Source organism: Ailuropoda melanoleuca, chromosome 4 (genome assembly GCF_002007445.2).
Source record: "Ailuropoda melanoleuca isolate Jingjing chromosome 4, ASM200744v2, whole genome shotgun sequence".
Lineage (NCBI taxonomy): Eukaryota > Metazoa > Chordata > Mammalia > Carnivora > Ursidae > Ailuropoda > Ailuropoda melanoleuca.
Genome location: NC_048221.1, coordinates 136,816,207 through 136,828,765, shown reverse-complemented (window position 1 = coordinate 136,828,765; position 12,559 = coordinate 136,816,207). Strand labels below are relative to the sequence as shown.

The 12,559-nt window shown below is 52.8% G+C and overlaps 1 protein-coding gene across 7 annotated transcripts in view; it reads left to right on the top strand.

Moving 5' to 3' along the window:
• The window catches only part of ATP6V1C2 (ATPase H+ transporting V1 subunit C2), a 50,015-nt gene that overhangs the window by 20,801 nt on the left and 16,655 nt on the right, over positions 1-12,559 (top strand). For 5 of the 7 annotated variants that reach the window (XM_019802044.2, XM_034659910.1, XM_034659912.1 and 2 more), the window contains 3 exons: positions 4,551-4,636; positions 5,534-5,563; positions 11,635-11,729. In XM_019802044.2, coding sequence (XP_019657603.1) covers positions 4,551-4,636; positions 5,534-5,563; positions 11,635-11,729 — 211 coding nt within the window. The remainder of the gene's footprint in view (positions 1-4,550; positions 4,637-5,533; positions 5,564-11,634; positions 11,730-12,559) is intronic. The other 2 variants (XM_034659911.1, XM_034659915.1) reach the window with 1 other exon arrangement.

Sequence of the window (12,559 nt, the reverse complement as noted above, 5' to 3'; positions counted from 1 at the left end):
GGGTTTGCTGGGTTTTTTGTTATTAGTTTTGTTTATTATTATTACTTTAAATTGTTGTAGGCTGTCTCCGTGCCAGGGATCAGCCTGAGGTATAAACTTCCAGTCTCCTCTGGTCTTTTCTGAGCCCTTCCCTGGAATTGACCATTCATTTTCTGATGTTCTCCATATGCACAGTTGTTTTTGAATGTTAATCTCCATGTCTGGCTCCCAAAATGGGAAAAAGAAAAATGAAGGGGGGAGAAAGACATAGGCTCTTTAAGTCCCTCGGAAGTCAGTATAGCTGAAGAGGGGGGAGCTTGTGGCAGCAGGGGGAGTCATAACAACACTGACCACCCACCTCTTTGTACCTCTGTGATCAGAAGCAGCAGTCAGAGCACAGATCCCTGGGATCTCGAGGACAGGATCCTTTGTGCCCACGTTGGCTCCTACAGACTGTGTGCACGTTGGTGCAAGAACACACACTGCCTCCCATGTGGCTGAGGGGAGGCACAGGGGTCACTGCTACTGTGCTAAAAGCTGACATCGGCCCAAATTAACCACAGTTCATGGTTCAAGCCTTCCCCCTGGAATTTGTAAGCCTTCAGTAGAGTCCAGAGTTCCTCTAGTTACATCAGCGAGACGGACACTGATGTACCCAAGACCCCAATCAAGATTACAGTGTTTGCGGTTTGCTTTTTTAATTAAAAATACGATTTGTACATCCTCCCTTACGGATTAGTATACGTACTCGAGTGCTTTAGAGGGAAGTGACGAGTGTAATTTAAACTGGCGTTGGAAGAGCATGGACTTTGGGATCCTGTAGATTTGGGATCAGTTTCTGCTTTGACACTTGTCACCCTGCACAGGGTGACTTTCAGACATGTAAGTCTTCATGTTTTCACCTTTCAAATGGGGATGTTACCATTATCAAAGCACTGTCTCAAGAATTGAGTTCCTGAGATACTTAAGAAGCCCTTTCAAGTCAATATTTTTTTTTTAAAAAAGGAACAATACCAGTAGAAAAACTAGCAAAGGAGCGCATGAACGTGCTATTTACAGAAAAAGAAAACAGACCGTTTACAGAGTCAGTGAACCTATGAAAAGATGTCCAGACTCAGTGATGATCAAAGAGATGCAAATCAGAGCAACAACGCGATAGAATTTTTCAGCTATCAGATCGGCAGAGATTAAACATTCATGACACCTGATGCTGGCGAGGGTTTAGGGAAGCGGGCACTCTTACCCAGCGTTGGTGGGGGTGTATGCCCGCGTGTATTTGGAGAGTTGCTTGGCCTGCTTGTTAAAATTATCAGTGTTTATACCCTTTATTCCACTAGTTATTCTTTAACAACTTATTCTACCTACACAAGTGGACAAATACGTGTATCATTGCAACATCCTATCACGGGGCAAACAACCCACGTGTCCACGAGTCGGGAAGTACGTACGATGCAGCCACGCAGCAAAATACCGTGCGATAGATCCCTGAAACCAGGAAGCTCTCTTCAGGGAAGTGTGTTCACAGTGAACCGTAGAGTCACAAAAGTAAAACGTCACGTGGCCTCTTAGGTTCCTTCTGATGAGAGAAATGTTCTGATTCAGTAAGGCCACAATTTGCTATGACTGTCCTTAGTAGGGAGGTGAGCTCTCCAGCAGTTAAACTTCAGCAGACCGTGTTATTCCGAGGTGCCCCACGGTGGCATACCCGCCTGAGGGCAGGTGGGCGGCCATCTTGTTGGGGTTACAAGCTCCATCCGGGCCAGAATCGGGAGCAGGGAAAAGTCGTCAACAAAGTGGTGGGTGAGTTCTGTTTTGCAGTTGACTAGGAAGCAAGCATGTGTGGCATGTAGGCGCTGGGGAGTGCCAGAATTCATTTATTCACTCCACAGACATTTCCAGAGCTGTGCGTCAGGCCTTGTGGTAGGGGTGAGAGTTACTACTGCCTTCAGGTAAACAAGTAATTACAGCCCTGCAGAGGCTATGGAGGTAGCCACTTGCGTGCACCCCCAGAGCAGTGATAAAGGGGAATTGTTGACAGCATTAGAATAGAAGCTACCTGAAAGCAGGGACTTTGTTTAGTTCCCAGCACAGTGAACAGTGCTGGGCACCCAGTTGCTTAGCATATGGAATTTGCTGAATGAATGAGCTAACACATTAATAAATGAATTTAGTGAGTCGGGGTCTTGACAGCTACCAGAAGACACATTCAGATTAGGAGAATTTGAGGAGAGTCTGTTTATAAAGGGATAAACAGTCACGTGTGGGCTGTAGGTGACCCACAAGGGTTGGTGTACAAACCCAGGCAGATGGAGAAGCACTGTCCCAACCCCTGGGCTGGAAGGGAAGAGAGGGGAGAGGTTCTTGGGACTGTGAGGGAGCCCTCCCCAGTCTCCCGCTGAATCTCTGCATGAGCCAGAGGCGAGGGCCAGATGCAGTCCACCAGGCTGCCCAGAGCACATCTGATGCTTGCCACGAGCTCTGTGCACCCGGAGCTACACAGGCATTGTGTCAGACTCCACGGATAACCCCTTGAGACAAGCAGGACCATCCCCATTTTATGGTTGAGGAAACAATGAGATTAGTTGGGTAACTAGTAGAATAATTAGAATTTGTTATAATTAGTACGGTGCAGAGCTACGAGTCTAAGAAATGCCAACACATTTGTAGAGATTTAAGTCCAGGATGGGTCTCAGAGACTGTGGACAGCAGCGTGGCCCAGTGGCTGAGAGCCTCGGAGTCCTCAGATGGACCGGGTCGAGGGTTAACTTACTTCTCTGGGCCTCATCTTTAAAATGGGATAATACTCACCTTCAGGAATGTTTATGAGGGTTATGAGGTAATGATTACAGATATTTCATACCTGGTAGACGCCACTAAATTGGAGGTGTTATCAAAAGAAAACTTCAACTCACATACGCTGTGGGAAGTGTTAAGGCTTTGGAAATATGCCAGAATGCAAAGTGCGTGTTTTCTCTTGGGCAGAGGAGTATGGTTTTCATTTTTTGGATATTGTTCAGATTTTGACCATGAATACATATTACTCTGATGGGGAAACAAGTTCCTTCCTCTCTCCCTTCCTCCTTCCCTTCCCTTTCCCTCTGTCCCTTCCTCCCTCCCCCCTCCCTCTGTCCCTTCCTCCCTCCCTCTCTTCCTTTAATCTGGGACCTTTCAGTGCCCTTCTGCCCCAGTTTCCTGTGTTGGTCCCCAGCCCCCTGGCCTCATGTTCCGAGTGGCCAGCATGGCCAGTCCCTGCAACAGCAGAAGACCATGTTCCGCATCTGGAATTCAGTGACGTGATCCAGGCTGCCTGCAAATACTGCCTCCTTCCTGGGGGCCTGGGGCGGGTGGGGAGAGGGCCTAAGGCAAAGATTCGGATCTTGAGATCTTTCCGACTTTGGTTCTAGTTTGGCATGTTTTCCAACCAGACTTCTCGGTGCTCAGCCTCCAGGAGCAGACATTCTGCTGCTAGACCCTCGGAGTCTGATTAGTTATATTCATATTTATAATAATCCTGTAAAATGGGTATAATCTGCATCTTACAGGTAAGAGAACTGAGGCACAAGGCAATTAAACAAATTTGGCCAAAATCATACATTTAGGGGCACCTGGCTGGCTCAGTGGGAAAAGCGTGGGACTCTTGATCTCGGGGTTGTCAGTGTGAGCCCCACCTTGGGTGTAGAGATTACTTTAAAAAAAAGAAAAAAGGAAAGAAAGCTTCAAGGGGTGCCTGGTTGGCTCCATTAGTAGAACAAACATCTCAGGGTGGTGAGTTCTAGCCCCACACTGGGCAGCGTGGAGCCTACTTAAAAATTAAAACCAAAACAAACCCAAAAAATGGTACATTTGGTAATTGGCAGAACCATGTGAACTTGAGTCCTTCTGCCTTGAAATCCTGCCCCTTCCTTTCTTTTCTCATACTTTGTTGTTTTTTTTTTTGGGGGGGGGGACTCTGTTTTATTCTTTTTTGGATCTTCAGATGTCACATTAGTTTCAGGTGTACAACATAGTGATTTGACAGCTCTGCATGCTGAATTATATTCCATATTAATTCAATACTGAGTTACCAGTATGGATTATAATTGAAAGTGCGTAAGGTGGGAAGAACATTTTCACATGGTTACAGCCGTGCTGTCTGTATAAATCTGTATCTTGGGTTTTTTCCACGTAACATAATATGCGCCTTGTTCCACAGTATTAGGAATTCTTTGCAAACCTTCTTTCCACAGCGTGCGCGACAGTCCCTCAGTTGGTTATAGCATTTGCTTCCAACAATCCCCTATTGTTGAACCTTCCCGTGGTTTCTAGTCTGTGGCCGTCCACAACGGTGCTGCAAAGAACATCTTTTTATTCAGAAAGGTTTTTTCTGTTCGTCCTATTTCCTTAAGATAGTTTCTCAGAAGTGGAAATACTGGTTCAAAGGCCCTGCACATTTGAAGGCTCTGCCTCCATATTTCCAAAGAGTCCCCGAAGGGTGGCACCCATTCCCTCCTCCACCCCCCACCCCGGAGAAGTGTCCAGAGGATTCGGAGGGCACATTCCCAGTCTAACGGCCTTGTGTTCTTTCCCCAAAGCCTCATAAAGAAGATGGCCCAGAGCGTGGTAGAAGTCATGGAAGACGCCAAGGGGAAGGTTCCGGAGAACCTCCTGGCCAATGGAGGTAGGTCACTGGCGTGTTCTTACCCAGGCCTTTCTCAGCCACTTCTAGCCCATCGCTTACCCTGTCGAGGCTGCAGGGACGTGGCCCCGGGGAGCATCTGAAGGGACACGTGGGGCAGAGCTGTATACCCCGTTTTGAGCTCAGCAGCACCACAGGTTTGAACACCTGCCCCTTGGCCTGTGGATGGTCCTGCTGTAGCATTTCTACAGCATCTGGCGTTTTTACCCTGTAGAAACCTGAAGGGAGAATGGGGTCAGGGGGGTGGCAGGGTTGTTTGATCTGCCCGCCTTCTCTGTGAGCTTCTGCTCTGTCCCGCATGGAAAATTCCACCCGTTCCCCACCCCTATCCCCACCCCCACCCAGCCCAACCCATTTCTCCCTCTCCCCAGATGAGACTGGAAAATGCCTTCAGGGGCCAAGGAAAGCCTCAAACTTCAGTCTTAAGTGCCCCGCAAATACACAGAGAGTGAGACGGCAAATGCTCCGTGTCGTGTGTTCACACTGGGAATTTCTGTCTCTCCTGTGCTGCCGGAGAGCCGCCAGATTCCAGAGACATCCGGGCCCCTTCATTGTGTGCATACAGTCTTGAGTACGCTGAAAATGTGCAAGACACAAGCTGGGAGACTTTGGAAGCTCTAGACTTATGTGTTTGAACTCCGCAGATGTCATGGACCTGTGACTCTGCACGTACAAATTCTGGGAATGAGAGCGTATATTCTATATCGAATATTTCTGTCACTTGTTCCGTATCGGTTCCGAATTTTTCCCTCCTGGGAACCATAAACGGCTTTTTTATTTGCTTGTTTAAATTGACAAATGGAAATGCCCATGCCCCCAGATCTGAACTTGGCTTCGTGTGTTCATGCGATATAATAACCCCCCCTTATTACATTGCAGGTTTGAAGGAAAAAATGAAATATTTAAAGAGTAGGTTGTACGTTGTTTGCCGTGAGTGTGTTTGGCGTGACGCCCGCATGTCCCTGGGAAGGTGGACTGTCAATCTGGTCATCGGGGTGTGGTGATCGGGTCACGGTGGATTTCTCCAGTAACAACCGGGCACCTGGGTCACCATAGCCATATGACCTGTCACCTGTTCTGTTCCTTTTCCCTCTTTCTCGTGTCTGCCCTGCTTCCCCCACAAGCACTGCATGCCATCGGGAGCGGGGTGATCCTCTGGCTCTGGAGTTCAAGGTGGACCTTCTGTATCTTTTGGCTTGTGGTCTGCTCCTTGCTTTGATGTCTGTCCTCAGCGCCCACTGTCCTGCCTGCTCTGGGAGTCTGGCTGTTTTGTGGACCCTGGCAGCTTAAATGTCAGGCCTAGGTTTGTGTGGCCCTGCTGGGGTCCGCTCACACAACGGCTCTTCTCCAATGAGCCTCGGGGGGAGGGGGCATCCCTGTGCCTCAACAGGCCATTCCTGGCTAGAAGGAGCCATTTGCTTTGGGTTTTCTCCAACCTGCTCAGATTGGTGGAATGAACTCCAGCAAATCCTTGTAGGATGAACACGGGTCTTTACTGATTGGAACTTACCAAAATACCTTTCCAAATGCAATCTGTTGGTGATGCTGAAATTTCTTTTTTTTTTTTTAAAGATTTTATTTTTTTATTCATTCTACAGAGATAGAGACAGCCAGCGAGAGAGGGAACACAAGCAGGGAGAGTGGGAGAGGAAGAAGCAGGCTCACAGCAGAGGAGCCTGATGTNTGGCTGAAATTTCTTTTTTTTTTTTTTTAAAGATTTTATTTTTTTATTCATTCTACAGAGATAGAGACAGCAGCGAGAGAGGGAACACAAGCAGGGAGAGTGGGAGAGGAAGAAGCAGGCTCACAGCAGAGGAGCCTGATGTGGGGCTCGATCCCACAACGCCGGGATCACGCCCTGAGCCGAAGGCACACGCTTAACCGCTGTACCACCCAGGCGCCCCGATGCTGAAATTTCTTGCTGGAGCTAATAAATCAGTTAGTTAAATTGATCAGCTGATCGTCCCAGCAGGTGACTTTCAGGGTCCTAGACTGAGGAGCTGACTTAAGGTAGAGAGCTACTTTTCTACCTAAAAACCTGGTCTTTAAGGCAGGGGGATCCGAGCTCTCATTAAAATAGCGATCAAGATGCTTGCTTCTACTCAAAATTCACATTACTTAAAACTAGATGTCATCATGCCACCATCTCCATCCCCAGTGCAGGTGGCTGCTCCCCTAAAGGCTGGCTGCCTCTCATCTCGGGAGGAGGAAATTCAGCTTTATTTGTCTATGTGATACGCTTCATTATCTCCAGGCCTCCCGTGAATCCCCATGACCTGAGACTAGAGCTTCCAACGCTTGTTCTGTAACCAGCCCTGTGGAAACAGAGGTCAAGGGCTCGCTGCAGCCGATGACTCTTGACATTAGCAATGTGTGTTAGCGTAATAAAGGCTCTGAAAAGGACTGCAGTCCAGAGACCTGGTCAGACTGATGTCCGTCCGCTCAGGCTTTCCTGCTAGGATTTCGATTGCGAGATCTTGTTCTTTTTCTTCTGCAGAGCACCCGCATAACTAGTGAACTAGCTATTGACAGAATTAACCGGAGGGCTCAGTGTTGCCCCCCCCCCAGCAGAGGCCAGGTCCTGGGCCTTGGAGGGTCACGTCTTTGGGTCCCGGTGATCTCCCGTCAGTGGACTTTATCCTTCACAGGCTTTTTGCTTTGCTCAGGCGCCTTTGTGTTCACTTGTTCTTTCCTCCCAACTGAGCTTTGAGTCTGGAAGGAAGGCTGTAGATGCTTTCGATGGTAACAGAAGCTGGCCAAACACACTGCTGTCTGTAGCAGGCCCTAGAACGTGTGCAGAAGTCGCCAACACCCGGAGACGCGTCTGGCTGACGGAGGACGGGCCACAGCCCGGGTGTGCGCATGGGTCCCTGGGCCTGCCGCCTGCCGGGAAGGCCTCGTGGTGGTCCCTGGGCCTGCCGCCTGCCGGGAAGGCCTCGTGGTGGTCCCTGGGCCTGCCGCCTGGTGGGAAGGCCTCATGGTGGTTCTCACATGAGGTCATGGCCGCTCAAGAGCAGCCGCCTGTGTATCGCATGTTTTGGTTCTGAGTGAGCCTGCCTGGGCCATGGTCTGACCTCACGGGCCATCCGTCCAAGCCCCCAGTGGCTCCCTTGGAGGCCGGGCCTCTCTGACTTCAGCCGGGGGAGGGGAGGGGAGGCCTGTTCTTTCCCGGGTAGGCAGACAGAAGGCTGCAAGGCTGGAAGGACAGGCAGGCCCAAGGGGGCAGCTTGCTGCTTTCTAAGACGGAGGACCGTCCTCAGACCATGTTGTCACCGAAAGTGATTGGTGCGGACGGGGCAGTGCTGCCCTTGGATGTGTGACCTAGGGCGAGGGTCAGGGTCAGGAGCTGGTGCTCGTGACTCGAGAGGGGAGGCACGGGAGGAGGGGGTCACAGTCGCACACCAGAGATCTCAAGAGGCTTCTGTACTGGGTGCCGGGCATGCAGGGTGCTTGTTCTCCCAGAGCTCCTGGCCCGGGGGACAGCCCTGTAGTCCCGCATGTGCTGTGATGCCAGAGGAGCCTGGGGGGCCCCTCGCAAGGAGATGGGCAGAGTCTGGCAGGGATTACAGGAGCCCTTCAAGAGGAAAGGGCCAACTCATTCTCTCTGATCTGAATTGACAGTGCACGGGGACGAGCTCAGTGTGCAGCGTGTCTCTTCCAAGCCACCCACGTCGTGCAAGTTAGTACAATCACCAGGATTATTAGGGAGATTCTTATATGAGACGCTTGCTCTGTGCTGGGCACTGTGACAGGCTATGGGGACACAGAAACAGCCATCTGCCCTCAGGGAGCCTGAAAGTGCAAAGAGAATCGGGAATCAGGCAGCGTCAGAGTTCGGGAACAGGCGAGCGTCCAGGGCAGCAGTGGGATGGACGGTCAGCAGGCTTTTGGGAGGTGGCCCTTGTCCTGATGTTGAAGGACAAAAGCAGCAGTGAGAGAGAGTATGGGGTGGGAGGCGGCTTGGCTTGGGGGTGGTGTGCGCACGGGGTGCCGTAAGTAGCAGAGCTGGGAGGAGGAGGGGCACAGATCCAAGAGCATCTGGCCAGCATCTCCTGCCTGGGGCCAGCCTGGGGTGGGGATGGGCCATGGCTCTGGCCTGTCCGCACGCAGCCCACGGCGGGGCTCCGTGAGTGGGATCAGTGGCCACAGGAGGAGTCTTCCTCCACCTTCCGGTTCTGCCTCTGACTGCACCCCGTCCCCCATTATGCAGACATTCGTTCTGTTCCCCCCTGGCCTGTATGCTTCTACAGTCTTCCCGTGCAGGGGGTGGGGATACAAAAGTCCATATTAATACCTAACTTATACCCAGATCTCTGTTAGCTCGAGGTGCTGACTGGGGGGCTGACACAACAGACACTGATCTCCCACAGTTATGGAGGCTGGAAGTTCAAGGCCAAGGTGCCAGCAGGCTGGTTCATTTGCTGTGTCCTCTCACGGGCCTTTCCTTGGAAGAAGAGCACACGGGGCGGGGGGAGGGAGCTCTCTGGTGTCTGTCCTTACAAGGACACTCATCCTCGGGGATCAGCCCTTCCTTGGCGCCTCTTGTCCATTCCAGCCCCGTTGGAACCTGAGAGACATCTAAGTGCGTGAGCCAGACTATCAGCACGTGGTTCTTGTGCAGAGATGGGCCACCGTGAACGCTGCAGGGTAGCCGTGACCGAGCGTAGGTGGGCAGGGAAGGAGTGAGGTGCTCCATGTCCTCCACGGTCACCCACAGTCACCGTCTCCTCTTACGGTGGACGTTAGTGGGTGATTACCGCGTGCCGGTCCCGCCCCTAGAATGGAGATGATGATAGTACTTAATAGGGTTGAAAGGTGAGTGCAGTAATTCCCGGGTCCTGGCCAGGGTGAGCAATCAGTGTCACCTCCCTGGTTGGTTGTAAGGCCCTGCACACGTCTGTGCATGCCCACCTCTGCCCGCAGGCCGCTTACCCGCTCTGAGCCCATTTCATTCCCGTCTGCGTCCTGGGACTCGTCTACCCTCATATCCGACTCCAGCTTGCCCGAGCTGAGCTCCTCTCCTCTCTCCTCTGCTCCGTCCTGTCCTGCCGCCACCGTGGCTGCCCAAATTAGTGGGTGTCCTCTCCGTCTTCCCACTCATCCGACTTGGAAATCCCCGAGTGCCCTGGGCCTCTTTCGTGGGCCGTTGTCCTGTTGAGCCTGCCCTCCCTCTTCGGCTTCCAGAGCTTTGGCCCCTCTCAGCAGCTCCTTTTTCCTCTCACTCTCCCTGCCAGCTTTTCTCCTGCAAAGCCCCCGTTGGCCCCAGAGAAATCTCAGTGCGTGAATGTCCTTGGCTGGCTACACAGCCGCTGTCCTCACCTGCTTGGTGACCTTCCCAGTCCTGCTATTGGAGTTGGAGCGATGTGTGGCCAATTGCTGGCAGATAATAGTGGGGGTGGGGGTGGGGGTCCCATAGGTGCTTTGAGTGTCTTTGTCACCCCAGGAGAAAGCGCAGACACGGCCTTCCATGGCCCTGCCCTGGCCCTCCTGTTCCACCGGGTTGTCCCAGAGATTCCTAGGTCCCCACACAGGATGTCGTCCAGATGTCCTCAGCTCACGCCCAGCGCTGTGTGGCAAGCTCCTGTCACCTCCATCCCCTGCGTGAAGCCCTCCTTGCCCTCCTGGGAGTCAGGCACCGGCTCACCCACCCTTCCCACCCGGCCACGCTTCTGCTGCCGCTCACCGTTGTCTCCCTGGGAGACTGAGCACCTTGGCATCCAGAGGCTGTGGTCTCTTCCCCCCTTCATGGTAGCGAGCTGGCGCTCAGTGGACGCGCAACGCCCAGTGCCCTTGATCTGCGCAAGGTCACGCTGGGAAGGGCAGGCGTGCGCATGTCCTGGCGTGAGAATCCAGTACAGGAAGGCTGGTCTCGCTCGGGTTCATGGGATTCTGGGGGTGACGCCAGCTTCGCGTGCACTGACCCGACTCAGTCCAGGGAGTGAGGGGCAGGTGTAAGCAGCAGCTGGCTGCTGGGGGCACTCTGTGATTGTGCACAGAGCTGATGTGGAGAGTGGGCACTCGAGGTGTGTGCCCCGCTTTTCCCCCATTTCTCAGGTAAGGCGACTGAGGTGCGGAGGGGTTAGTTACTGACACGCTTAAAGCCCAGGGTCCTCAATCGGCCCAGGGCCACTTGTGTGGCTTGTCGGCCTTCAACTGCAGAGCTCCTTCATCTTCCCGCAGCAGATTAGGGAACCAGAAACATCCCAAGGGCTGCGGGTTTAGATTTGTTTTGGAGAAAGTCAGGGAAAAGGGAAGTTTGTTGAGAAAGGCCTGGTTTGGTCTACTCACTACGGACTTGCACGTAAAGGACATAAACTGAAAAATGCACTTCTTCACCAGGTAGTAAAATCCACAGTCACAGACTCTGATATGTCGCCAAGGTTTAAAATGCCTCTGCCGCCTTTTTTTTTTTTTAAAGATGTATTTATTTGAGAGAGAGCATGAGTGGGGGGAGGAGCAGAGGAGAGGGAGAGAGAGAATCTCAAGCAGTCTCCCACTGAGCATAAAGCCCAGTGTGGGGGCCTGGTCCCAGGACCCCGAGATCACAACCCATGCAGAAATCAAGAGGACGCTCAACTGACTGAGCCCCCCGGGCGCCCCTAAAATGCCTTCTTTAGCCTGGCCTTCAGAATATCTCCCGATTTTGCCTCTACCTTGTGGGAAAGTAGGACCCCCCAAAGGCAGATCTCCAGGCAGCCTGAGAGCGTTCGGGGCCCAGGTGTGCACTGGTTGCAGTGGCCCTGTGGCTGGTGGTGGGTTTTTCGGAGGGGCTTTGGGCGCTGCTGATGGTCCTGACCGAAGGCCAGCCAGCTGGCTCAGTACTCCGCTCCCGGGGGCAGTGTGTGCTTGCCCAGAGCCCCACCTCTCCTCGTTTCTCTGATCGCTTCCTTGGTTTCAGTGGATGCTCGGCTTGGGGTTTGGCAACCTTGGTCTCCTGAGATGCGGAGTCCCACTGACTTGTTGACATGTGTTTCTTCCAGTTGACCTAACATCCTTTGTGACCCACTTTGAATGGGACATGGCGAAGTACCCCGCCAAGCAGCCGCTGGTGAGCGTGGTGGACACGCTAGCAAAGGTGAGAGGAGGGCCTTCTCTCAGGGGAGAAGCTTCTGTGACCAGGGGCATCTGACCACCTGAGGTCAAGCTGTGCGGCGTTGGGGCCCTGGCGGTGGTGCCAAGGGGGACCTTCCAGGAGCCCCGAGTCAGGAGGCTGGGTGGGGTCCGCTTCCCATCTGCGTCCTGCCAGCCCTGACCAGGCCCGGTGCCTTTCTGAGGTGCGGCCTTCCATGCCCTGGGCAAGGCCCAGAGACTTTGGGTTTCAAGGCGGGCACCTGCCCTCCCTCCACCTCTTCTGGTCCTGTTACCTGCCAGGTGGTGGCATCCATAGGCCACTCCCCTGACGTGCCTGGCCCAGGCCCTGGTGCCCCTTCTGTGCATTCCCTCCACTTCGTTACTTGTTGAAAGGTGCTGATGGAGCAGCTCAGCCCCATCCTGACCTACTGACGAGAGCCTCATACCCCCACCACGTCCCAGAGTGATTGTCTGCTTGACAAGAACTGTCTGCTTCCGGGGACAGTCTGGCTTAGGAGCCCTAAGTCCTGGGAGGTGTTTACGGAAGGCATCACCAGGGGTCCCACTCCTGCTCTGAGGAGCCTGTGACAGTAGTGAAGCCAATAAGGGGCACCTGGGTGGCACGGTCATTTGAGCCTCCGACTCTTGGTTTTGGCTCAGGTCATGATCTTGGGGTTGTGAGATCGAGCCCCAGGTCAGGCTCTGTGCTCAATGGGAAGTCTGCTTGGGACTCTCTCTCTCTCTTTCTGCACCCCCCCCACAAATAAATGAATAAGTCTTAAAAAAAAAAAGCGAGGCCAGTGAGCACTGCACCCCACAATTCCACCATCTCAG